Consider the following 26,008-nt stretch of genomic DNA (forward strand, 5'->3'; position numbering starts at 1 on the left):
CCAGAACACTCAGGCAGCACTCTGCATAAAAGTAATTGTAGACGGCCACTAGGTGGCGAACTTTCAACGTCCACATGAAGAAAACAGCTGCACACTCCTGAAGAACGTTTTGTCTGCTCGGGTTAGCAGTCTGATGCACAAACACAGGCACACATAAGCAAGCACGCCGGTTCATTATGTAATATTACAGCTGTAATAACTGGCGCATGTTTCACTGTGCATGTTGGTCCCTAGAAGTGTCATGTGCAATTTGTATTCAACACACCGCTGAATGTCACTGGGAAGGGAGCTGGATAACATACTCTAAACTGAGGATTTTTGATGGAAGAATCATGGTGGTCACTGGCTTCCCCGGTTTCTTTGTATCAGTATTTCTCAGTCCAGCAAAATTTCCCCTGGATTTGGCAGCATCGAGGCATTTTTATTTGTGACAAGTAGAAGGGAAATGAGGGTTACTAGTGGCAACTGGTAGGCAGGGCTGACAATAATAATCCCACAAGGTAAGGAATTATTTGGTCAAAAACTTCAATAGTGCTAAAGTTGAGAAACTATGCTAGGTTATGGGAGTCTTCTGTATTATTTGATAGTAATGGAAACTGGAGAGGAGCACTGGTACCCAGGATTTTAACACCACTCCCTGTGGTGAAGGTAAAGACCTAAATTCATCGAACATCAATTGACCTTATAAAGTAAGTGATTGCAGTTGTGCTCTCTCTCTAGTAAGTAGTGGGTAGTAATTTCCGTGCAATAATTTGCTCTAAGTTTGGAGAGCTGTAAGCTCATTTCAACATTGGAATTCTTTGTGGCATTTAATGAAAGTGACAGAGTAACAGTGTCTCTGGCACCCTCACTGCACTCAAAGGGAAAGTGCAAATCAACTCGTTTGACAAACGTTTGGGGGGAAAAGTAGCCACCAACTTACAGGTCTTCCTTTGGGGCCTCGGTCCCCTCTTGGTCCTTGTGATCCTGGAGGTCCCTAAAATATAAATTGTGATTATGGACATAAACATTAATGAATTTTTTAAAGATTTATTTATTGAAGAACATTGAAACAGAAGCATCACATATTCAGTGCAGTTGAAGACTCAACAACAAAGCCTGGTGCAAATGAATGCTCTATAAACAAAAGGACTGAGTGAGTGTTTAGGAGTGAAGTTCAAAGAGCTCAAAGAATGAGGTGCTACATTACAGTACTATGGAACTAAACATATTAGCATAGCTAGTAATTTCAAATACAGCATCGTTTTCACAGACTTGTGCCCGTGCAAATCTTCAGCCATTTCAAAACTTAAGAGTTCAGGTCTGGCGACTCACATAAAAGTGCAAACCCTAAATTAGCAGTTATCTGGTAGACTACGTGAATTCAGGTTGGCACACAAAGCTCCAGACCACTCATCACTGGCTTCCCTGCTGTTGTCAGACAACTGCTGCTTCCTATACATTCAAACAGTGACTTATGTATTATTTCTACTGCATATACACATGCATGTAAATATAGTCTATTTCTAATTTCTCCAGTTATAATTGCCACACTTTCTGCCTTACTAAAAATATTTTATTTAAAAATTGTTATTTGTTTCAACCAACAACATTGTTTCTGTTGTCCTATTTAGTTTGTTTTTTTGTTTTGTTTTGTTTTGTTTTGTTTTTTAAGATGTTTTCCAGACTTGCCCTGAAACTCCTTGGCTAAAGGATCCTCTTGCCTCATCCTCCTGAAAAGCAGGAATGATGTGTCTTGCTGCCATGCTCTACTCAACAACACAGTGTAAAAGCAGAAACTTCCTACGTAAAATGAGTCTGTCAGAGCTGTGTTAGTATTTTATTTCAGGACTTCTGACATGTTCCGATATTTAAATGGTAGGTATGTGAGTGTGCATTATTCATGTAGTTACCTAAGAATACTATTGATATCCAAACCTGAGATACAATAGCCTTTATGCAAAGCCAGGAATCTGTCATGCTGGTATATAACTTCTCAAATTCTATTGCAATATATTATTTAAATATCTAAATCTCTCTTCATCAGTAAACACACAAGTATGCTCTCATTTCAAGAACAAGGTCAGTCTAAAATTAACAATGTAAACATAGATTGTTTTTCCTTTCACCAACAACGAGACTAATGGGTAAGAAAAACTAAAGTTTTTCAGCTTCAAGATGAACTGACCCTTGTGTGCCATGTACTGCTTCAAAATAAAATGTCTACATCTGAAGATGGTTTAAAGGAAAACATTTTGGGATATCAAGCATCCTTTTGTGCTATGCTACTTTCTCATGCATGTCTTGTTAATAAGGATGTTCAGTGTTCACAACAAATACTGGAGAAAAGTACTTACTGCAGGGCCTGGACGACCACGTATGCCTGTTACCTAAACATCAAAGAAGAAAAGTTTACAGAAACTTAGAAAATTGAGCAGTCGAATGACTAAAAACAAAAGCACAGTGAAACTTTTTTAAAGGTTTCCCCAACCAGCTACATCCTGTCTACTTTGTGAGTTAAAATACCACCTATTTTGAACTCTATATAGGAATATAGTGTTTGCATGGAAATTGATATACCCACATTGAAGACAGGGGCACCGCACTTAAATCTTCACTCTCATGGCAGCTAGCTGTGTGACCTTGGACTAATTACTTAGATCCTCTATACTATACTAAGTTTCCTTAAATGAAAATGTATATTCAAACCCAAATGCAAAATAGTGTCTATGAAATACTCTCACTCAGAATTATGTGGATTGATAAATGTTAGTTAAATATTTTGAATCTAAGATATATCAAGCATGAAAAGGGAAAACTATAGGAAGTGTTTACTTTTCAGATAAACTAAGAAAATAGGGTTTAAAGATAAAGCAAAAAATGGTGTGAACTACCAAATAAATTAACATGTGTAGTCTTTTCTTTTAATATGTTGATGAAAACTGCTATAAAACCTATGGTTTGAAATAATAGCAATTCCATTATATCTGTGGTATACCTTCTGGTCACCAAGGAGAGAATAAAGATCTCCTGAGAATTCTGAATTAATGTGGAATTTCAAGCAGGATCAACGGATGGCACACTTCCAAAAGCGTGAAACGTCATTATATATACATGCAATACATTTAATACTACAAAACATGTTTCTATTTGTATTGTCAGTAATGTGGATATAAATTTAATGTTATAAAACATTATGTCATATCAAATACTATATAATGTCTTGTGCATGTTACTTTAAAATTTTCATTATAAAATTACTTTCTTTTTTAAAGGAAACAATACACTACTACTATAGTTATTTTTAATACACATATTATTTTATATATAATATATAACACACATATGGACTTACAACAGGCACTAATCCCGGCTCTCCTTTTTGTCCCTAGGAAGATTTTTTTAAAAGAAGAAACCAATTAGTAAAATATAAACTATTTTGAGCAACAGCATGTCACACTAGGCTACAGAAACACTGGGAATGTCTACAAAATGCTAATAATGAGAACAAAAAGTTAATATTCATAATCAAAACATTTAGTCAGACATTATTTGTGAACACAACTTCTGCTTAGCTGAAGAACATAAAATAAATCTAGCATACAAAATGAGAAAAGCTTTGTATGTCACAGAATCAAAAAAAGAGTTGACTAGGATAATAAAGAATTGAAGAAAAAGAAATAAAGGCAGAGCATCACTGAGACCTCTCCCAAAACATTAAACCACAGAAGAAACTCAGAGAAGTGTGTGTTTGAGTTTCCCACACTTGCTAAGTGGCAGGTTATCATTAGCAACAGAAAGCATTCCTAGGAATCATGGAAAACATCAGAAGTAACAGAAGGTAAGTATGTTTGTCTCAGCAGAAGAGAAGGCACAATTGTTGTAGCTGTGTAATTCTAAATCTGACAGAAAAAGCCAACTTTGTAGGAAAAGACTGCCAAGCCAATCTATGTGCTTCAGTGAAGGAGCAACGAGGAAAGTAGACATCACAGGCATTCCATTTCTACAGTAGAACTGTAGACTTTTGAAGTGCATACACTGATTTTATGACCTCAGTATGTAAGGTAAGTACTATTGGGTGGCCTAATATATTTCTATTTTCTCATATATTATTTAGTGTTATCTGTTTCAGTATTTGTCTTCCTGTGATTTTGATCTTCTTGGAGCCATCATTGTGTCTGCCTATTTTGATTCTTTGATGATCTTCATGATCCAATTATTTTCAATGAACAAATTATAAAATGCCTCTTCTGTTAAACAATCAAGGAAAGCAAGTGCGACTTCAACACTCACATCCTACGTGAAAGGACTGCAAGAGGAGAGCAATTGAGTTTAATTTCTTCTCTCACATATATTATTATTTCATCTGATTATAAAATCAAATATGTGGCTAGTATGGAATATTGTAAACAGAGGAAATACACAGAAGAAGTTACCTCACTCAGTCCCTCGGAGATACCCAGGGTTACCATTCTGACAAGTTCCCACTGTTTTATATGCACCCCCACTTAACTAGTCAAAGCTGTACTGCTCCTGAACAAGGGTGAGCTCATTGTCCCCAGATTGATAGCTGGGAAACCAGTATGGGACTGATCCAGACCCCATGAATGTGGGTGTCAGTGAGGAGGCCTTGAAAACCTATGGGGTCTCTTGTAATAGATCAGTACTTATCCCTAGCATAGGAACAGACTTTGGGAGCCCTCTCCACATGGAGGGATACTCCCTCAGCCTAGACACATGGGGGAGGGCCTAAGCCCTATCCCAAAGGCTATGACAGACTTTGAAGATTCCCCCCCAAGGAAGGCCTCACCCTCCCTGGGGAGCAAAAAGGGTATGGGATAGGTAGTGTGTTAGTGGGGGGCAGGGGAGGAGAGGAAGGAGAAGAAACTGGGATTGACAGGTAAAACAATCTTGTTTCTAATTTAAATAAAAAAATGGACAAAACAAAACAAAACAAAACAAAGCTGCACTGCTACACCCCTAAACTGTCATATTCAAAAGAACTACAGTGAACATCCTTGAATACCAATGCTTGGGTGGCATCAATCTTGATATATGAGAGGTGCTTCTAGAAAGTATATGGGTTAAAAGTCATACTGCTTTTTGAATATTGTTCTTTTTAAATCTATGTCACCAAATTGTGTACACCAAAGGGGCAATCTAATTATATATTGATGGGTGAGGTCCTTCTCTGTATATGCTTCTCTTATTGGTTGATAAATAAAGTACTGTTGGCCAATAGGGAAGCAAGTTAGGTGGGACTAGGAGTCAAGGAGGATTCTGGGAAATGTAGTAAAGAGAAATCTTGTGATCCAGGCAAGAAGTGACATAGCAGGCAGATTCAGAATATAAGCAGGGACAAGCAGGAAATCACTCTCTTCCTCTTCCTCTTCCTCTCCCTCCTCCTCTCTTCTCTGAGAGCCACCATGTGAGCCTGACAAGAAAGGATGCATGTCGCCAGCGTCCTCAATCAGTTAAGTCTTTATAAGTATATAGATTAATAATTTGGTTGATACTTAAGACAGAGATAGCAGATAAGAAATTCTAGTCATTGGCCAGCAGCATTGTAATTAATGTAAGACTTTGTGTGTTATTTCAGGAGTCCACGTGACAATTGGCCTTGGGCGGCTTGGAGGAAAAACTTATTGTTACAATATATTTCCAATATTACTCACACATGAAAAACTGATGAAATTTTGAAACTTTTATAATTGTAATGATAATAATGACAGACTCAGTGACAAGGCGTACAACACAGTGATCACATCAGTGAATTTGAGTCTGGAGCAGGTAATGTGTCATAGTAGGCAAGTGGCCCTAGATTAGAGGCAGTTACCAGGGTAACCGTTATGAATATGGATGTCCACACATACATGAAGCTCTTCCCTAGTAAAATATTTTAAGGTCCTGAAGGTAAAGGAGGAGGAAGAGGGCAAACAGTGTGCTTTTGGAAAAAAGAATTATTCATTTTGGATCAATTAATTCTGATCCAGTGGAAAGAGCAATTCATTAAATTAGAACTATCTTCACTTTCTTTTCTTCCCCTTCCCTTTCTTCCTTCTTCCTTCCCTCCTCTTCCTCAGTCTATCCCTGCCAGCAAATGGACACCAAGTTTCTAAAGCATATAAAATATTTACTAAGTGCAATGATTAATAAAAGGATGGAAACAGTATAACATGTTCCAAAACCACTAATACAGTTCACAACTTTCTGACAGAAATGCACATATGAATAAATACTAGCTCAGTGGTTGAATGCTTATCTAGTACATGGAAAGCCCAGACTCTCCCACACTGAAGGAAGAAAAGACAAATGAACAGTAGAGCCAAGATTAGTGGCCTCTCTAACTAGAATCAGTCAAGGAACTGTGTTCATTTGGTCTCAGTGTATTTCAGACTACTTTATACTCCACACCAAGCTTCTAGACATTTCAGAGCACAGTTCTTTGTGGATAGTCTCAGGAAGAATTTTGCTTGTGAAAAAAAAAATATACAAAATAAAACTCACCTTTCTTCCTCTACCTACAAAGAGGAAAAAATAAATATATCATTTTATGGGGAAACAACTATGAAACCATGCAACATATATATATTCAATAGTATATTTCTTATAAATTTCAGCATCAACAGGTTATCTCCCGACTAATATGTCAGAGCACAACAACTGTCTTGAATCAATTCCAACAAAGGAAATAGTACATATATTTGGAATATTCTCTTGTGATCATAATTTTCTTCACAACATTCATAGAGATTCTAGTGTTAGCAAAACCATAAAGCTAATCATTTTTATCATAAAGTATATTTAATGAATGTTCCCTATTGTTTTTAAAACTTTAAATGAGTCAAGTAATTTAGTTCAAATGCAAAATGTTTAATGTCCAACTCTGCAATGTAAATCTGTATCTTGCATCCTGTCCCCTGATTCCTGGTCTCAGCCAAGCCCTGTGACATCAAAAGCCACTACTATTGGTTCCATGTATATTACTATAATCTTCATAAATAAGCAAATGATACCAGGTACCTAATTTTCCTTATTCTCCTTTTCTTGTCTGCATGTAGTTATATATAATCAAATCACACAAATCTTTGCATAAAAGTTGTTTTCCTGATTAATTTTCAAATTGGGATCTCATTGCATGAATCCAACACAGTCCATTTAACAGCATTACTTTCCCCACAATTAATTATTTGATTTGTTTGCTAATTATCCTACCACAATATTTTGAAGAATGGAAGTAAGAACTATATTGAAGTTGGCAAAACCTAGGATTTTGATGGGCTAGCCAGAAACCATATTAATTATTATAAATAATGCTATAAAGAATAATGTTTATATATGACTATCTGTAAGCATATTTGTAAGATAAATTTTCTTAAAAGCTTTGAGTCAATGAATAGACAATTACAATTTAATGTATTATCAATATAGCACCTTCTGATCTTGCAACCACTTTGTACTCCTGCAGTCAATGAACAAAGTTCCCAGAATAATGGCTGGTGATACAATGTACTAACAAACATTATAATATTGTTCAATTTGCTTGCTGAAACAATGTGACTTCAGTCTCAATTTTGATTTTGAGGGAATTTGACAGGTATCATACTCAATTTCTGTTAAAACTTGTGTTATTCCCTCTCCTATCTTTTGCTATTGTTATTTTATCCTTTATAGCTAAAATATCCTTACGTATAAAATAGTCATCTTATGTACATTGAATTACATATTTGCTTTATTTCTTGCATGCCACAGTTTGGTTTTGGCTTTTTGTTGTTGTTGTTGTTGTTCATTTGCATGCTGGATAGTGAACTTAAGGCCTTACTCACAGTATTTGGATACTTTACCACTGGACTGGACCAAAGCCTGAGAAAAAGCCTTCTGTATGTCAGGACTACAAAAGAATTCTGTTATCTTTGACATGAGCAGAATTCCATTTTATCTCATTTTTGTCAAACATTTATGGTTTGCCCTGCTGTAAGATTTCTGAGTGTTTATAAATCTAATATTTGTCTAAGATTCAGGCATTCTAATGGTCTTATGTTTAATACTCATGTTAAGAATACAATAGGATGTTCACATTTTTTAAAGTTTTTACTTACCTATTATAACTTTATCAGCTATTTCTTGTGTGTTTTGTCTTAATTATAGAGGTTTGTTATTTCTATAAATGGGGTATATTTTATTCTCATTATTTATATTATAATACAACTATTTTACACAGCAAATCTATACGTTTCTGTTGATTATACTACACTGCCTTACAGTTATTTTTACTCAATTTCCTTAGTTTTTATAAATGCACAATTTTGTTTTCTACAAATGGAAAATTTTAGATTTTTATGCAAACTACAATGTTTGTTGCCTTAAGGGAACATGTCTAGAGTGGCTACCTACTGTATGCTACCAGTCATACAAAATACACAGAAAGCAAAATTATAATTTCCAAATTTCTTAATTTTCCAACTAACAAAATGGTTTGCCCAGGCACAGTTTTCTTGAATTATTATGGTTTGTTCTGCTCCATTGTGTTAGCTTCTTCTTTGGAGACTTTTCAATAGTATGGATATCTTCTACATATCTTCTGTCTTTCAATACATTTAAAATTCTTCTTGATTAATTTTTTATATTTCTCTTCACATGGATGTCATCTGTATCTCCTCTGTAATTTGTGCACTAGTAACTCATTGTTCAACTTCCTGGTTTATCTTTCAATTTTACTTTTCTGATCACTGAACATTGATCCTGATGAGAGGTTTCCTTTCTTAGACACAATTATGATTTGACTAGGTTTTGAACTGAAGACACATTTTAGTACTTAGTCCTGATCATTTATACATAAAGCACCCAGCACTATGAAAGTTCAGAGCTATCATTGGCTAAATCACTTAAAGACTGGCTTGTTATACAGGAGAACTTGCCTCAAAAAAAGTTGCATAATTGATAGAATATTGTTATCTTGGTTTAGTATGGGTTAATTTTGTTTGGCTTTGATACCAGCTCATAGTTTTTGCTAGCCATGAGTTAAGTATGTAGCTCAGGCTGACTTTGAACTCTTGATCCTCCTACCACACTTCCCAAGTCCTGGAATTAAAGGCATGTATCACTACATTCAGCCACAGAAATTATCTCTGACATATGGCCACACATATGCCAGTGTGTTCTTTGTCTCATAAATTCAACTGAAATCGGTTACGGTTCTCTCATGCTTCATTTGAATAAATCTGTTGTCATTCATTTTCACTACTCCTCTTGGATGAGCTGCACTTTCCTGCATTGATTATTGGCAGGAAATTGTATATTTTGCTTTCTGGCATTTGCTGACATATTCCCACTTGCTATTTGTTTGTTCTCAAGGCTTAATTGTACTGATTCCTGGGCTTCTATGAAATTATGTCTGCTTTCAAGGGAGTTTTTGTGTCTTTATCTCTTCTATGTGTCTATGTCTATTCTATGACACATGTTTATCTTACTGTACAAATTGAGTTTAAGTATTTATTTTACATGCATTATTTCTGCTAAATAATATCCAACATGAAAAGATTTAAGTTGCTGTCTAATATTTCCATGTATGTACTGTTGAATACTTCATTATATTTAGTTATTTTCAATGGAATTTGTGAAAAGGAAAAGGAAACAATAATGTCTTGACAATGACTAGCACAAGAACTAAAGCAAACTTAAAGCTTAATGCTGGTCTTACATAACTCACTAAAATACACAAATGATAATGTATGTCTGTCTCTTTGACTAATAATCAAATAGATATTAATTAAACACATATTTTTCTTTTTAAATATTTTAAGACCCAGTAATTTGCATCATTCTTTTCTCCAAGAACTTGGCTCCATTCCATTCTATTATATGGTTCACATTAAGCACACCCTGGATTTTTGTGGCAATATAAGAAAAATTGCTAGAACAGTAAATTATATTGTAAATAATTATCATATTCTAGGGCAGCGCTTGTACCGGAGATGATAAGCATGTTTTCTGCATTTTCTGTTGGACATTAAGCAATGAAATAGGAAGTCAACAAAATATCTTGGAGGCCCCTTTTATAAATACAATAGCTGCAGCCATCTATAATGCACAATCATTCTCTAATTAGATGTAGCCATTCAAAACAAGATCCTCCGCTAGTTAAGAAAACAAGAAATCATTGTCTACTTCTATGTTAATTGGCCTCAGAAGGGAAAACTAGGTTCCCTATATGCTCCAGGAGGCTCACCACACTTTTTTAAAACTATGTTTAGTTTTCTGATTTCAACGTCATTGACTCCTGAGGTCACTGAGTTAGTTGCTATGATTATCCACTTGGATTGTTAAAGTCTGAGGGCAGTAATCACTTGGAAATGAAGGTGATTTCTGCTCTATTCTGAAACAGCTCTGAGCATTCTTACCAAAATTGGTATCTCCACCTCCAGGTGTTTGTGGGCATACTGGACAGCACTCCCCAGCAGGCGTTATAGGATTGGCACAGGTGAGCATTTCTGGGCACTCTATCTTGTCACAGAGAATGGCACCATTGTCACAGACACAGATCTGACATGGAGAAGGTTTCCAAATGTCTCTATTTAAATACATCTGGCCACCTTGAGTACAGGCTATTTCTTCATCATATTCATCTGAAATAAAAAGGAAGGATGTTAAAAGTCTGAAATTTTATAATTTGTAGAATGTTTAAGATAATAAGGTATCATTTTGTTTTTTAAAAATTTCTAAGTAGTAACCCCCTAGGGCTTGAGACCTAGCTCAACCAGCAAAGGCACGTCTCCATTGTGCGTGCCTGGGGAGCTGAGGTTAGATCCCCAGCACTCATGCCAAAGGCTGAGCAAGTGTAGTCACATATATCTGCAACCCTGGTGCTGGCAGGTAGAATCCCAGAGCACCTAACCACTCAGTCTAGCCAAGTTCAGTAAGAAACTTTGTACCAAAACACAGATAGAAAGCAATTGTGAAAGGTACCCAACATCAGTCTTTCACACACACACACACACACACACACACACACACACACACACACACACACTTGTACCTATGCACAAAGGGGGGGGGAGGATGAAGAAGATGAAGGGGAGGAGAGAAGATAAAAGACAAATGAACTTATTCACATAAAACAATGAAATAATTAATGAAATACATGTTCCCCTAATAGATAAAGAAAAAATGATCCAAAGAATGCTTCTCACAAGACTTTATTTTTGAAATTATGAGTGAATGAACATAATAAAGTGTAGTAAAGAGAGACAGAAAAAAACATTTGAAAAGAGAGAGCAAAAAGGATTCCCAAAGGGGATGGGTAAGTTCAGTACATGTGAACCCTACATGACGTCCAATTAACAAGAGATTTTATACAAATAAATCTCAAGCAAGGAGTTCAAGCAGACTCACATACTCAGAGAAAATTCCAAAGAATAGCATATGGGCTCCTGAGAACTGTTTTAAACATTAATTGAAAATAAGATAGCCATTTCCTATCTCTTGGTTTGGGTTTCCATTAACCATACCAAAATGAGGGTTTTCATTTTTTAAACTGTAGCAGAAACACAGAACTCATAAAGAAAATGAGGAATTATCTTTACATTGAAATCAACTGTGGAAAACTATAGCAAAAACAATATAGTGTGCTTTGTGTAACTTTACTAATTACCTCTTTATATTTTGATAATTTTTTTTAATATTGAGAAATATGTATTCATATGTACATACAAAGCGACAACAGTTACATTTAACATGAAAAAATACATGTATTATACGATTAGCTTCAATTTTTGTGAGAGGCCAACCTACGCATAATAAAATACGAAGTGATTCACTGCATGATTCTACATACTCAGGAGCTTCTCAGCTCCTTAACTCCTCTATACAATGATGGTAGCTGCTTTTTGATCAGCATAAACAATCCTGCCGCCTGGTTCGGAGTTGTCTTAGTGAGCCTGCATCCTCATAGCTATCACAGCCTACAGATACCAAGAGTTTTGCTGCAGGATCCCACCCAACATAGCTTTCTTTAACAACGGGACAATAGGTTCCCTTGTTCAGACTTCCCTACTCCCCTCTGGAACTTCTCAAAACAACCCCACCCAGGAAAATGGGCATCTCAGCTCTACTAAGACTTAGTCTTCACCTGGCATCTTAAATACCTCCACTGAAAGAAAGCAATTGAACAGAGGAGTTGGGGAGCACCCAACCAACAAACTTCTCCAGATGCTGAAGTCCCAGGAAAGAAACAGAAACAACAGAATGGTACCCAATTCCCAGTAATAGATGGATCATCTGTCAAGTTCTCAGAGCAACACTGGGTAGGGACACCAACATCACAACCCATCCACAACCCATCAGTTATCATTGCAGAGGAGAAGGCAATAAGACTGTGAGGACCTGGCCAGGCCAGCTGGGACTACATAGTGAGACCCTGCAGCGATATTTCAAAAGAGAAAAGAAGGGAGTAAGGATTGTAAGATGCAGAAACAGTGGCTGTCTACAGCTAAACAGTATGTGCCAGACATATCATAGTTGTACACATAAGCTCATGTGCTGCCCAAGATCAAACCAATCAAAATCCCAACATGAAAAAAGTCAGGACATATGAAGTCCCACACTTAGTTGAGGATTTATTGGCAATTGATGGTTTCTGGGGGAGGCAGAGTCAGGTTATTTTCAAGGATGCTCCATGAAGGGAGCACCCACACCGATGGACCTTCAGGATGCACTACATTAACTCTAAAGGAAAAGAGAAAATGATATTGGGAAAACTAAGTGGTGAGGGGATAACAGAGTAATTGGAGAGGAGAAAATGAAGGGATACTAATTGAATTGCATTATGCTCATGCATAAAATTTTCAATAAAATGTGTTATATTTGCATTAAAACTAGTTTTAAACATTCTACTTTCAAAATAAGCATCCCAAAACATGATCTATATAAACATGGCTCATGTGCATAATCAGTTAAACAATTACAATAAGTAGAGAAAATTAAAATCACTTCTGAGCAGCAAGGTGTCTCAGTAGATAAAGGCACCTGGAGCCAGGCCTGAGCTTAACTGCAGGGCAAGCCCCAGAGTGGAGAAAGCAGACCCCAAGTTTTCCTCTGACATCCCATACTCAAGTTCCAAGTTCCCATTTCCTCCGTACAAACATGTGGACAAGCACACAGAGTAAATGAATAAATGTAATTTTTTACAATAAAAAGAACTTTGTTCATTAAGTTTTTGGTTGAGGAAGCAGCATCTATTTACTGGTTTTAAATTAATTGCTTGAAAAGTTAAGTACTCCATAAAGTCATATAGCTATTTCTCTTACAATTTGGGTGGTCAAGGTTGGGGGTTGGTAATGTTCAAACACATTAATGGAGGTGAGGTAGTAGTGTTTATGTGCTGATCCTTCAAATATTAAAAATATACATATATATGTATTCCTGTAGAACATCATATGTGGGTTATTACATGTAATGCTTTATACAACATTGTGAAGCTAAATTTACTGATACAGCAAAAAACAAATTTATATAAATTATTACACAATACGTTAATTAAATATAATTAACGTAGACTGTATATTTAAGTATAACTAATATAGAATTATTATGCCATATAATTTTAATTTGGTAACACTTAAATGTGCTATAAACTACAAATGTAAATTTATATATAGTGAAATATTCTTAGATGCAGTATATAATTAGGCTATTAGATATCATAATACATGCAATGTAACTGCAATGAACTAAAACTGGGAAGTCAAGATAAACAAGATTGCATGCAAATGTTCAATTAGATAATACTAAAATGTATAAGAATCTCTTCAGAAGATGGCTTAATCATATCTCTGCAGCTACTTCAGGAAAGGAGGTCTGGGGAACTCTTTCCCCAGCTCACTAGTTCATTTACTTTGTTCAGAGTACTTTTGTCTTTGTCCATAAAGCGGTTTCTATTCCACCCTAACTTAAAAGGAACTTCCTGTTCTATATCTTCTCCTGGTGACTGCTGGGATTTTCAAATAATCTGTACTGTTTTCTCTGAAAGTCAAATGAGCTTGCCCTTGAACCTGTGGGGGAAGTGGGAAGGGAGAAGGGAGGAGGAGAGAGAGATTGGAAGAAAAGACTCACCCATTCAGTCCTGTATTAACACAAATAAGAGCAATTTCTTCCTGGAAGTTTAAGACAATGAGATCACAATTCAAGGGGCGGAGAAAGAGTCACTGCATTGCTTTCTTTAAATTACAACACCAAAAACTGGTTTTATACTCTGATTCATCACTGGTCTCTTTCCCCTGAGAATTTATAATTAAATTTAAGATGATATGGACATGTAATTGGCATGCCTTTAAATGGCAAGAAGATGAAAACCCACATTCACTACTGAGGCATGCCTTCTCTTCGCCCACACAGGAATCTGTTCCTATCACAGAGGGCTCAGTGAAATCTCGCTGTGCAAGTCTGAATGAAAGATGTGTGTAAAGCCAGAGTGGTTAGAAAATAGAGAGCTTGCACTTCTCTGTGTTTCTACATGGCAGTAGTGTATAATATGGCCAATGTCCTTTGTGTTTCTACACGGCCATTTACTTAGACGAAAAGTAGAATAGGAAACAAAATGGTGGCCAGTTTGTTGAAAGAATTACAAAGATGTGGTCACGACATAACTATTGTATGAATAACAAAATAGAGTATGAATAACTCTAATAGTGCCTCAAGACTCTGCTACTTAATTCAGAACATAATCCAGGCTCACATCTAGAGTCTAGATTTGAGTCCTAGAAAACAGACATGCGCACACATACAGGCACACTTACACCCTACAAATCTGTAATTTTATGCTACCTACACTTTTTGCTACTTATAGTTTATTAATGCCTCTAAAATTTAAAAGTGGTTGAAGTCTGGCCATATTTTTACCATGTTTTAACTTCCAAGCTACAGAATTGTTTTCCCCTTACTAAATATTCCAGCAGACTGACTCCATTCTGAAGTCACCCACAAAGCCCTGGCATGTGTATCTAGATGGAGAAATGTATTTTGTTTGATCATATTTTACTTGAAATCAACTCAATTTTCCTGCATTTATAAAAAGTTTTCATAGATCTGTTTTCTTACAAATCTTGTGTGCTTTCTAATTCAATTGTCTAAATCCAGTTCTTAATCACTAGATGGCAGAGCAATCCCAGCATCTTATAACAATAAACAATTACAAACTAGATTTTAAAGCTGCCATTTGCCATCTATGAGCTAACATGCTCCACATTACCATCCCTTCATATATAGTATGTGTGCAAAAGATAGCTTCATAGAAGATCTCAAGTTCAAAGTCAGTTAGGGTATGTCATGACACCTAATCTCAAAAAAAAAAAAAAAGAGGTGGGGAAGGAGGGGACAGGCTGGAGAGACATTAGGAGGGGTTGTGAGCTAATTTGCTACTCCTCAGTTTCCAGTACCCAAAGTTCATAATGCCCTGAATGCCCTGTAACTCCAGCTCCGAGGAATTCAATAACCTCTTCTTGCATCGAAGGGGTAACCCCACACACATGGCACACACACAACACACACACACACACACACACACACACACACACACACACACACACACACACACAAATAAATAAATTCTTGAAAAATAAAAGAAAGATGTGTTTTGAAACCTTTCTGAGTCAGAGATACACGCTTCCTAAATCATGCAACTAGTGTTCTTCTTCATAGAACCTGAAGAAAATGATTTAAATCCATGTGAATATTACTATCATGCCTTAAAACTATAATTGCAAATAGCCTAAGGGCTTTTAAATACTGAAGGTCTTTCCTGTAGAAATTATGTAGTGCCCTTACACTATAATAAATTCTCCTTGCTTACTCAGACAAATATTTATTCTGATCAATTTTTTTCTCCTGAGCTGTAAATTCCTTAGGACCCAAAATAGTGCCCATCTCAGGAATTTTGACTGATGCCTTATGACTTTATCTGTTTCATAGCATGGATGGTGGTCAAAGAAAAATATCTAGCCTGTGAACATTTATTGAAAAATAGCACTTCCATATCTTTCCTCCCACCTAAATTCCCAGAGGACATGGTCTTCAGATAGTTGTTTTGAATTGAAAGGAAATGGGTAACAAGGTGGCTCTTGACAGAGTGTCTCTGGTGTCAAGACCTCTGTGAGATCAGATAGGAAGAAGAAAGTGTTGGTCCTAACAGCTTATCTTGAAGAACAATTGGATTCCTGATGGAGATCAGCTCATTCCTTGACTGGGTTGTGAAGGTCTGGCATACAATTGTTTAAAGCTTCTCTGTCTATCATACTGACCTCAGTGTCCTCTTGTGGCACAAAGGAAACAACAGCAAACAGTACCACCCATCTCTCTGGACACAGACACTGTCTCTAGCAAGGATGGCCAACTTCAGCTTAGCCTGGCTTCCAGAGACTCTTCTGATCAAAGTACCTTCCACTCTAGAGCGCCAATCACCATGGGAAAAGACAAGAAGAAGGGCACTCATTTTTCCCTTTAGCCTCTAATGAGTAAATGCCAGGAGTAAATGCCATGCCTTTGTTTCTCGGCCTTTAAAAGTTAGAGGCATCTGAAGCCTCTAACTGAAGTTTTCACTTCAGCCCCAAGCTCCTGGCATGTAGGCAGGTAGGTGAGTAAAGAAGGGTTCTGTTGTTAAATCTACTTTGATTGTAATAGGGTACCAAGTGCAAATATATTTTTAGGATATTCGTCCAAATTATCATTTTCTGTGCTCTTTGCCACTGGGCTAAGTGAACATGAGTAGGCATTTGTGTTTGAATAGGGAGTGCCCAAGTCTTGGTTCCCAGCTTGCTCTATTCAGAGATGGCTGGGTCATGCATGTTCTAGCTCCATCAATGGATCAAAGCACTGTGTTCACAGCTGAATTGGTTATTATCACATGGAGTGGGGCTGGAGGAAGTGGATCACTGGCTCTGGCCACTTCCTGTAAGTTTTTCTCTCTCCTTCCAGTTTGCCAGAGGTAAGCCACTTATCTCTACACATACCTACCCTGAAACTGTCTCACCACATACAAGCCAAGAAGCAGAAACATCCAGTGAGCACTGATTTAAACTTTGGAAATTTTAACAAAAATACCCTTAAGTTGCCTGAGTTTCTGTCACAGGGATGAAAGAATTGCCTACCATAATATCCAAAGGTTATTGAGCTGAGCTAAATTCCTGTTCCATTAAGAATGATTTTATTTTATAATCTAAAACAACATGAAAAATCTGAGAAATTACAAAGAAGATGACCCCCACACAATTGCAGGGCATCCTACAAATAAACAGGCTTGGTAAATTATGACAGAGATAATTTCCTTAATACTGCCATTGAAGGTTTTTTAATCATACACAAAAGCTTTTCAGGTTAACTAACAAAACTTCTGGTTTTACTTGACTTAAAATGGAAAAAAATGAAAAGCAAAGACTCGCTTATTAGGTATTACTTAGGTTTCTTTCCATGTGCCTTTTGGAAATGTAAACAATTGTGGCCAAGTTATGAAGCTAAAACTACACATACCTTTGTGCAATGCTCATCTATAATTCAGTCTGCAAGGACTTTCAGACTGTTAAGGAATTGTTATTGTTGTTAGTTTACTCACACACAGAGATGTAAATCACAGCTCAAGTCCCTGAATAGATGCAAAAACAGTACAGAGAATGATGTGATCCTATTCACCTATCTTCATACAGTATTTAGGTGGTTCTAACATACTTTATACAAGTAAACATTATATGTGTTTAATATGAATTATATAATATATAAACATTTTATATAGAGATCTAAGTAGTAATTTCTGTATGAATAAATATCTATCCTTTGTAAACACACACACACACACACACACACACACACACACACACACACACACACATATTTTCTGCAGCTGCCCAGCATTTGAGCTAAGATCAAGTGCTAAATATTTGCCTACCTGATTTCCTTCTTCACCTGTAGGTCTCAGTCGAAGGTTACTTTCTGCAGAAAGCCCACTACTTTTCCTGACTACTTCACACACACAAAACCATGATGCTCAAATCCACTGATGCTTGGGACTCTCTCCTTTATTTATTCTGTTTTGTTTTAATTTGTGGTAGTTTTTTGAGACAGGATTGCACTAAGTCCCCAGGCTAGCCTAGACCTGGGATAGACTTAAACCCTTGATCCTCCCGAATCAGCCCATCATGTGCTAGGATTATAGGTCACCACCACTCCATCTAGCTTCACTCTCCCTTTATGCCTGCTTTCCCTTTTCCTTTATGTGATAGCTTTCACTGCTGTATGCATTGTTGGTCTCTTCACGATACAATTACAACTCCATAACTTATTTGGTTTTTCTCCTTAACATATGCTGATATCCTAAAACTGTACCAGGAATTTTGTTGAATTAATTTGGTGAATATTGTTTACTTATGATTCTTTAGGTTGTAGAGTCATTCAGTAATACCCTTTGATATATATATATATATATATTATATATATATATATATATCTTTAGAATATATCTTTCATTCTAAAGCCAATTGTTGTGCCAATAGTAAGATAGAGACCATACTGGATGCAAACATGGTTTATTTTAATCCTGGGCTATTACATGATTTTCAAAGAAATAACATTTTATTTGTATATTTCAAGTGTGTTCCATACTTACAAGAACTAATCAAAAGTCTTACACAGAGGGAAGGTGAATATGCATAAGCTTTGCTATAATTTTAAAGCTCTCAAGTATTAATTTTATACCATTTAGCTATTTTTCATTATTAATTTAATCATTATTGCAAATTCATCGAAACACCAAGACTTTGAGGAAAATATAAAAGAAGAGTACACCCCTGACATTTTTTTCAAATTCCCATGAGAAGATTTAACATTTTCAATTTTTTACAGTAATTAGTTGTTAACCAATTAGCTAAAGAAAATTTATGTGGTGCTAACAAAGCATTTAACCAATGTGAAAATCATATAAGAATATATAAATATTTGTTAAAATGTGGATTATAAAATTAAGTTTGTACTGAAAGATAAGGTAGGACCTTTTCTTGTTAATGACTTGCCACTAAACTAATAAAGTAAAAGTATGCTGAATTTCTCTACTCATAAACATATAAAAATATTTTTTTAAATGAGCATTGAATTTGGAGGGGAAATACTTCAAGGGTATTATAAATCAATATGCCGTGAAATGTGAGTGTATCCCAATGAATTAACCAATCTGAAAAAGAAATAGCAATTAACTTATTTGCTCAATATTCACTTATCCATCAAACCTTAATGAATATTATCTACTACAAGAACAAACTTGGGACCAGCAAAAGAGAATTTTAGGGTCAGCTTCTTACCCATAAATAACAAAATATACAAGAGCTATGGAAAGTTATGAAATTGTCTTTTTAGAAACATATTTGTGAAGGTTTGCACACATGTGTCCTTTATATGCATTCTAAATTCTACATGTACATTGACTGTCTCAGTTACTCTTCAATTGCTGTGACAAAGCACCATGACCATGACAACTTACGAAAGACAGCACTTAATTTGAAGCCTCTCAGATTCAGAGGGTTAGAGTCCATGACCATCATGGGGGGAGCATAGCAGCAGACAGGAGGTGACGGCACAAGGCAGTAGCTCAGAGCTTACATCTGATCCACAAGCACGAGAGAGAGAGAGAGAGAGAGAGAGAGAGAGAGAGAGAGAGAGAGAGAGAGAGAGACCTGGGCATAGGCTTTTGAAACCTCACCAACCCCTCCACCCAGTGACAGACACACCTACTCTGACAAGACCAAACTTCCTATTCCTCCCCAAACTACTCTCCCAACTGAGGACCAATCATTCAAATAAAAGAGCTTCCAGGACTCGTCTCATTCAGGGCACCACAACCACACTCATGAATTCAATTCTATCTTCCCACTCTAGGTGCTCTTCAGGAGCTTTTTGAAATAGTATTCTAGAATCTTCCTCTCTTCTGGCAAGAGTTTGCTTAATTCTGTTTATATTCCTAATTACAACTAAATCTTGAAAACATTAATCTGAGACATTCCTAGACTGTAAAACAACAGCAACCTTCTGTCATTTGGAAATGAGTTGAGGATGCCTTTGTAAAAACAGACATCAAATAAGTGAGGAGTGAAAGAAACAAGAAGTTTCATGTGGCATTAAGTTATCTTAAAGGAAAATGCCATATTCATCAATCCTTACTAAGTAATGGAACAGATTTTGAGCCTTAGACTTAGATCATTGGGGTACATGGCAGGAAGAGAGCAGAAATCCAATACTGAAAATCAAAAACGGAGCCCTCTGGTGTAGCACACAGAGTGAGTAAGTCAAGATTCCCTGTGTGGGTTCATTCTTTCTTAAATGTTTTAGTTGCTCAGTACCTTTTACAATAAAAATGCTTTCATATTATAAAATAAATTTATCCATGAAAGAGACCATAAAATAATATAATGCCCACCTGTTGATAATTTACTCAACAAAAATCTATCATCTATTGTTATGCCAAGCACTGGAAATAAAAGCTAAGGTAGTGGATGCAATTTTTCCTGCCATTACAGACTGAAGAAGAAATCAATGAGGCAAAAGAACTAGGCTGATAGTACATCATTCTTTAAACATAAACCTGGGGCAAACCCGGATGCTGGAACACTCAGGGAATACCACTCAACCTAGGCTGGAGAAGGGGCATCAAAACCTCCAGTGATGCTGATTCTGTAATGCCTTATTTCCTTTCTTTACTGTGCTGAAGGTCATTCTTTCTTTAAGGAAGAAAGTCAAAATCCAAAATGGTTCATTCCAAAAACCATTTTCCAAGATGTGTAATAGTGTTCCTCCTGGCTCATGCTGGCAACTGGCAACAGACATGTTTTGTCTGCCAGATGTCCAGCATACATCTGAAGAAACATGGTACTTCCTCAAACCCACTGCTCCTACTGTGATTCCTTTACCATCTTTCCATTTTTCCCTTGCCTAAGGGGGGAACAATGTCACTCTTGTTTCTAAATCTGTTAGTATGTCCACAGTAGGTGACTTGGGAGAAGGCTATGACTCAACATTCTGCAGAATGTCCTCAGAAGCCAGGACAGGGGTGCACAGTAAAACAGGGAGGGGATGTTTGTTGCCAATGACTAACTCTGGCAACCGTAGGATACACTATAAATGTGTTTTTCCAAGTCCAATTCCATAGCCAATTTTCAAGTTTAGATTAAGAATTCTGAATTATATCCTCATAACATTTTCCATTTTTTAAAAAAGTATATTATGCAATGACCAGTTTGAAAACATAAACTCCTCACAGGTGCTAATTTAGAATTTAGTAAACACTGAGCATTAAGATAGTTATCAAAAACTCATACTAGGATTTCACTTTTAGTTTAGACTTAGAAAATCCACTTTGGAAGAATAGAAGAAAACAAGAAAGGAGATACCATAATTGGGGGAGACATTTTACGTTTACAGAGAAATCAGGCACAAGGGAAAGGTCTGGAGATCTACAACGATGATACCAACTAACAATCTAAGCAACAGAGGAGAGGCTGCCTTAAATGCCCTCTCCTGATAATGAGATTGATGACTGTCTTATATGCCATGCTATAGCCTTCATCCAGCAGCTGGTGGAAGTAGAAGCAGACACAACTAATCACTGAACTGAACTGGAATCCAGTTGCAGAAAAGGATGAGTGATGAGCAAAGGGGTCCAGACCAGGCTGGTGAAACCCACAGAAATAGCTGACCTGAACAACAGGGGAGATACATACATACATACATACATACATACATACATACATACATACATACATACATACGGGCTTTTCACCTCCTCTAAGACCTAAACATTATATTATTGTGGAATGGGGGGCAGAAAATATGAAAGAGATGGACAATAAGGTGAAGGGCTGCAAAATACCATTCTTTGGACTCAATGTAACCATTTCAACCATCAATTCACAACTCTAGTTATCTGCACTGGACCCATACTGAACAACACTCCCACCAGCCAAGGAAGTAAGGGAGGGGTTAGGCAGCTCAGTAGGCTGGTACTCTTTACTGCTGATCTAGGGGCTCTTGATAGATACTGGAAGAAGATGTATTGACGTCTTCAGTTGTGTACCTGCTGCTGAGTCCACCAGGTCCAAAAGCATGGTCATACAGACAGTCCTTGTTTATGTCAAAGGGTCGCAAAAAAAAAAAAAACCAAATATATCTAAATGTGAGAAATATTTAAGTAGAGAAGAGACCATGGATAAGGATGGTAAGGAATGAAAGTGGTCAGCATGCATAGAATAAATGTTCAAAATCGTCCAAGAACAAATTTAATAAATTTTTGAATGTAAGGAAGAACAGATTCTTAAGCAGGCCTTGAAAAGGTAAAGGAATTATATACGGTGCAGTGAAAAAGACTGCCTGGATAGTGAGAGGGATCCCATGAAATAATCATTTAGAAAAGACAAAGTAACATATGGGTAGAACAAGAAGGGAGAATACCAATGACCAATGACATAAAAGAGGAACTGAGAGATTTTGGTAAAAATAGTAACTTTCTAAAGCACACTCAAAAGCTACCTATGCCCTCATCATTCTAACATTTCATTAGACAACTGGATTTCTACTTTTGAGAGAATACAATTTTGCAGAAATAAAATTTTGAAATTCAAAATCTAATGGAATTTGATTAATTGGATGTAATTTAATGGATAATAGAGCTTGCATGAAGGAAAGAAGCCCGAGTGTGCCTTAACATTAAAAAAAAAGATAATAACTTTAGACATTTTAAAAAGAGAAGTTAAACCGATCAATGTTTAAAACTACGGTTGTTATTCTAGGGAAGAATGTGAGCTCCATGCTTTCTATTCAGTTCCTGACCCTTAATGGCCAGTATTTCATCTCCAGAGGCATGGTCTATGCAGCCACCAAATGTCCCCATCCTAATATCCGGTGAAAATTCCCCCAGCTTTCCTGAGATCCTGTAGGATATTGATGGGGAAACCAAGTCCATGTCATGAATAAGTCTTTAGATATTTGCATGAATGTGGTTAGCAAATGGCTGCATACCAGCTATTATTTTCCTTTTTAGATTAGTTTATAGGGCACAGGAAATTAATTTCCCCCAGAATATTCTGCTTTTACTGCATAAGAATGACTCTCTTTCATAACAAACAATAATATTGTGTTCTCTGTTTTCTTTTAACTAACCAGATAATGTTGTTTTCAAAAATTTGGGAAATATCCAACTTGAAAAGTAAAATTTAAAGCTATCAACTACCTACATTTTTAAATTACATAATACAAAGCTCTTTACTTTCTTTCTCTCTTTTTTTTTAAAGTCTTAAAACTTAACTAGTTTTAAGAACTCATCCTAATGATTGTGTAGTTTGGTGTTCTTGTGGGACTCCCAGTAACTGGGAGTCAGGGTGTCTCTGACTCTTTTGCCTGAGCTTGGAACCTCTTTCCTCCTACTGGGTTGCTACATCCAACCTAGATATTGGAATTTGTGCCCAGTCTTAATGTATTTTCTTAGGCCATGTTCAATGGATATCCCTGGGAGGTCTGCTTTTTTTTTTTTTTTAAGAGAAACAGGAATTGATCTGGGGGAGAGAGGAGGCGGGGGAAGGTACTTTATATATATATAACATATAATATATAAACAAAATAAATATAATAAAATTTTTAAAAAGAAAAATATCCCAACTCTGTTTCTGGTTTCTGTTTGTTTTTATGGCTTTGTAAAGGAATTTGAAAGCAAGCATTGTCTAACAACACAGCACAAGTCCAACTGTCCTCATTGTGTTTGTTGTGTGCAATGGATTAGTTGGGAATTTGAAAGAAAAGGAAAAATATGATTGCAGGTGTTCCTTTATAATACTATAAGCATGTCCTCTATAAAATCTAAATGCAATCACTTGAGTATTTGCATAATAGAAGGTAATTGGGTAAATTTGGATGTTCTTGTGACATTAATGAAACATCGATGACTAAAAGGTCTTTGTCAACTATGAGATTTTCATGATCTCAAACCTTCTTGGCATGACTGTATTATCAAATGAGATAAGATGTGCCTGACTGAGAGAGAAACAGAAGGCCTATTTCCAACAGTCTCCATCTCTGATAGTATAGGGTTCAGCTATAGGAGAAGAAGGTGTCTGTAGGTTCTGGATTGGTAGGCATCGTTAAACCCATCTGTGTGTTCCTAGACTTCTCTGTGAGTTAAGAACTCCAAGAAATCATTGTCTGTTTCCACATCAAGCTGCAAGTGTATCAGTACCCATGTGTTCAACACTATTCTACCTCAGAGTATCAGTGCCCATTTGCTCAACCTTGTTCTACCTCAGAGTATCAGTGCCCATGTGCTCAACATTATTCTACCTCAGAGTATCAGTTCCCCTGTGCTCACAATGTTCTCACTCATACTATACAATAAAATTAGCTTGTTTGTGCCTATGAGCTCTGGGCTTTGTGATCCTTGAACACTTTATCTTAGTCAGGAGTTGAAGGAATACGAAATGTGTGGTGAATATACCCTTCAAGCCATAACCTTATGCCTGCCTACATATGATGAACTATAAACTCTAGTATTTAAAGTTTCCAAAAAAGTCATAAAATTAAAAGCTAATTCTTTTAAAGGAATTAACTGTAAAATTTATTGGAAGTTAATTTAATTTAACATTATTGGACTTAAGAGGAAGGAGGTGGGGAGGGGAAGGACAACAAGAGGACTGAGACAGGGGAGGAATAGAGGAGGGCAAGAAAGAAGATGCCTTGATAGAGGTAGACAGTATAGGTATGGAAAGAGGTCTGGCACAGGGGAAATGTTAGGGGATCCACAGGGATGACCCCAACTAAGAATCCAAGCAGTGGTGGAGAAAATGCCATTTTTGCCCTTCCTCTATAATGAGATTGGTGTCTACCTTGGTTACCATTCCTAGAGCCTTCGTCTAGTAGCTGTTCGAAGCAGAAACAGGCACCAACAGCTAAGCACTGAACCATACTCCTAGAATCCAATTGTGGAGAGGGAGGAGGGATGAGCAAAGGAGCCAAGATGGTGCTGCAGAAACAGTTGACCTGACCTAGTGAAAGCATGGAGACCCTAGTCATAAAGCTGGGGAAACAGCATTGGACGGAACCAAGCCCTCTGAATGTAGGTGCCAGCTAGGAGGCCAAGACAGTCTATGGGACCTGTAACAAAGGAGCCAGTCTTTAACCCTACAGCACAAATGGACTTTGGGAGCCCATTCCCTGTGGAGGGATACTATTGCAGCCCAGCTACAGCAAGGAGGGCCTAGGCCTTCCCCCAAACAATATGACAGACTTTGAAGGTCCCTGGTGAAGGGCCGCACTATCCCTGGGAAGGAGTTGGGGGATAGGTAGGGGAGGTTGGTGGGGAACATGGGAGGCTGGGAGGGTGAGGGAATGGTGCAGGATGGATATGTAAATATGAGTAGTAATTAAAGATTTCAAGTTAAAAATATAAAAGAGAGTTATAAATGCTAGTAAATACAGTTTGGGGGGAGTTGTTTTTTACTCTTTGGGGGCACATTTCCTAGATCCCAAATAAATACAAGGAGAGTTATTCTTACTTATGAATGAATGTCTGACCTTAGCTTGACTTATTTCTAGCCAGCTTTTATTAAATTATCCCATCTACCTTTTACCTCTGTGCTTTTACCATTCTCTAGTCTATGTTCCTTTCTTTCCTTCTTTTCTATGGCTGGCTGCATGACTGGGTAGAGGTGCCCCTGGCATCCTCTTTCCTTCTCCTTTTCTCACTCCTCTTTCTTATCTCCTTCTATTTATTATTTCTGCATGCCAGCACCACCTATTTCTCTCTCCTACCCAGCTATTGGCCATTTGACTCTTTATTTGAGCAGTCAGGTATTTTAGGCAGACAAAGTAACACAGCTTTACACAGTTAAATGAATGCAACATATCTTTGCATCATTAAACAAATATTCCACAGCTTAAATGAATGTAACACATTTTAAACTAATATTCCATAACAAGAAAAAAAAACATTAAAGGTGATGATAAAGACAGCAAAAAGAAT

The 26,008-nt window shown here is 36.8% G+C and overlaps 1 protein-coding gene across 2 annotated transcripts in view; it reads right to left on the reverse strand.

The window, feature by feature from the left end:
- The window catches only part of LOC100759871 (collagen alpha-2(V) chain), a 136,133-nt gene that overhangs the window by 53,876 nt on the left and 56,249 nt on the right, over window positions 1–26,008 (reverse strand). The window contains exons 1-6 of one of the 2 annotated variants that reach the window (XM_035440936.1): window positions 25,631–25,635; window positions 10,380–10,604; window positions 6,487–6,500; window positions 3,335–3,367; window positions 2,337–2,369; window positions 923–976 (exon numbers count right to left, since the gene is read on the reverse strand). In XM_035440936.1, the coding sequence (XP_035296827.1) occupies window positions 923–976; window positions 2,337–2,369; window positions 3,335–3,367; window positions 6,487–6,500; window positions 10,380–10,563 (318 nt within the window). In that variant the 5' untranslated portion in view covers window positions 10,564–10,604; window positions 25,631–25,635. Of the gene's footprint in view, window positions 1–922; window positions 977–2,336; window positions 2,370–3,334; window positions 3,368–6,486; window positions 6,501–10,379; window positions 10,605–25,630; window positions 25,636–26,008 lie in introns of those variants that run through there. The other variant, XM_027396819.2, reaches the window with a different exon arrangement.

This window comes from Cricetulus griseus, chromosome 2, assembly GCF_003668045.3.
Source record: "Cricetulus griseus strain 17A/GY chromosome 2, alternate assembly CriGri-PICRH-1.0, whole genome shotgun sequence".
NCBI classification, from domain to species: Eukaryota; Metazoa; Chordata; class Mammalia; order Rodentia; family Cricetidae; genus Cricetulus; species Cricetulus griseus.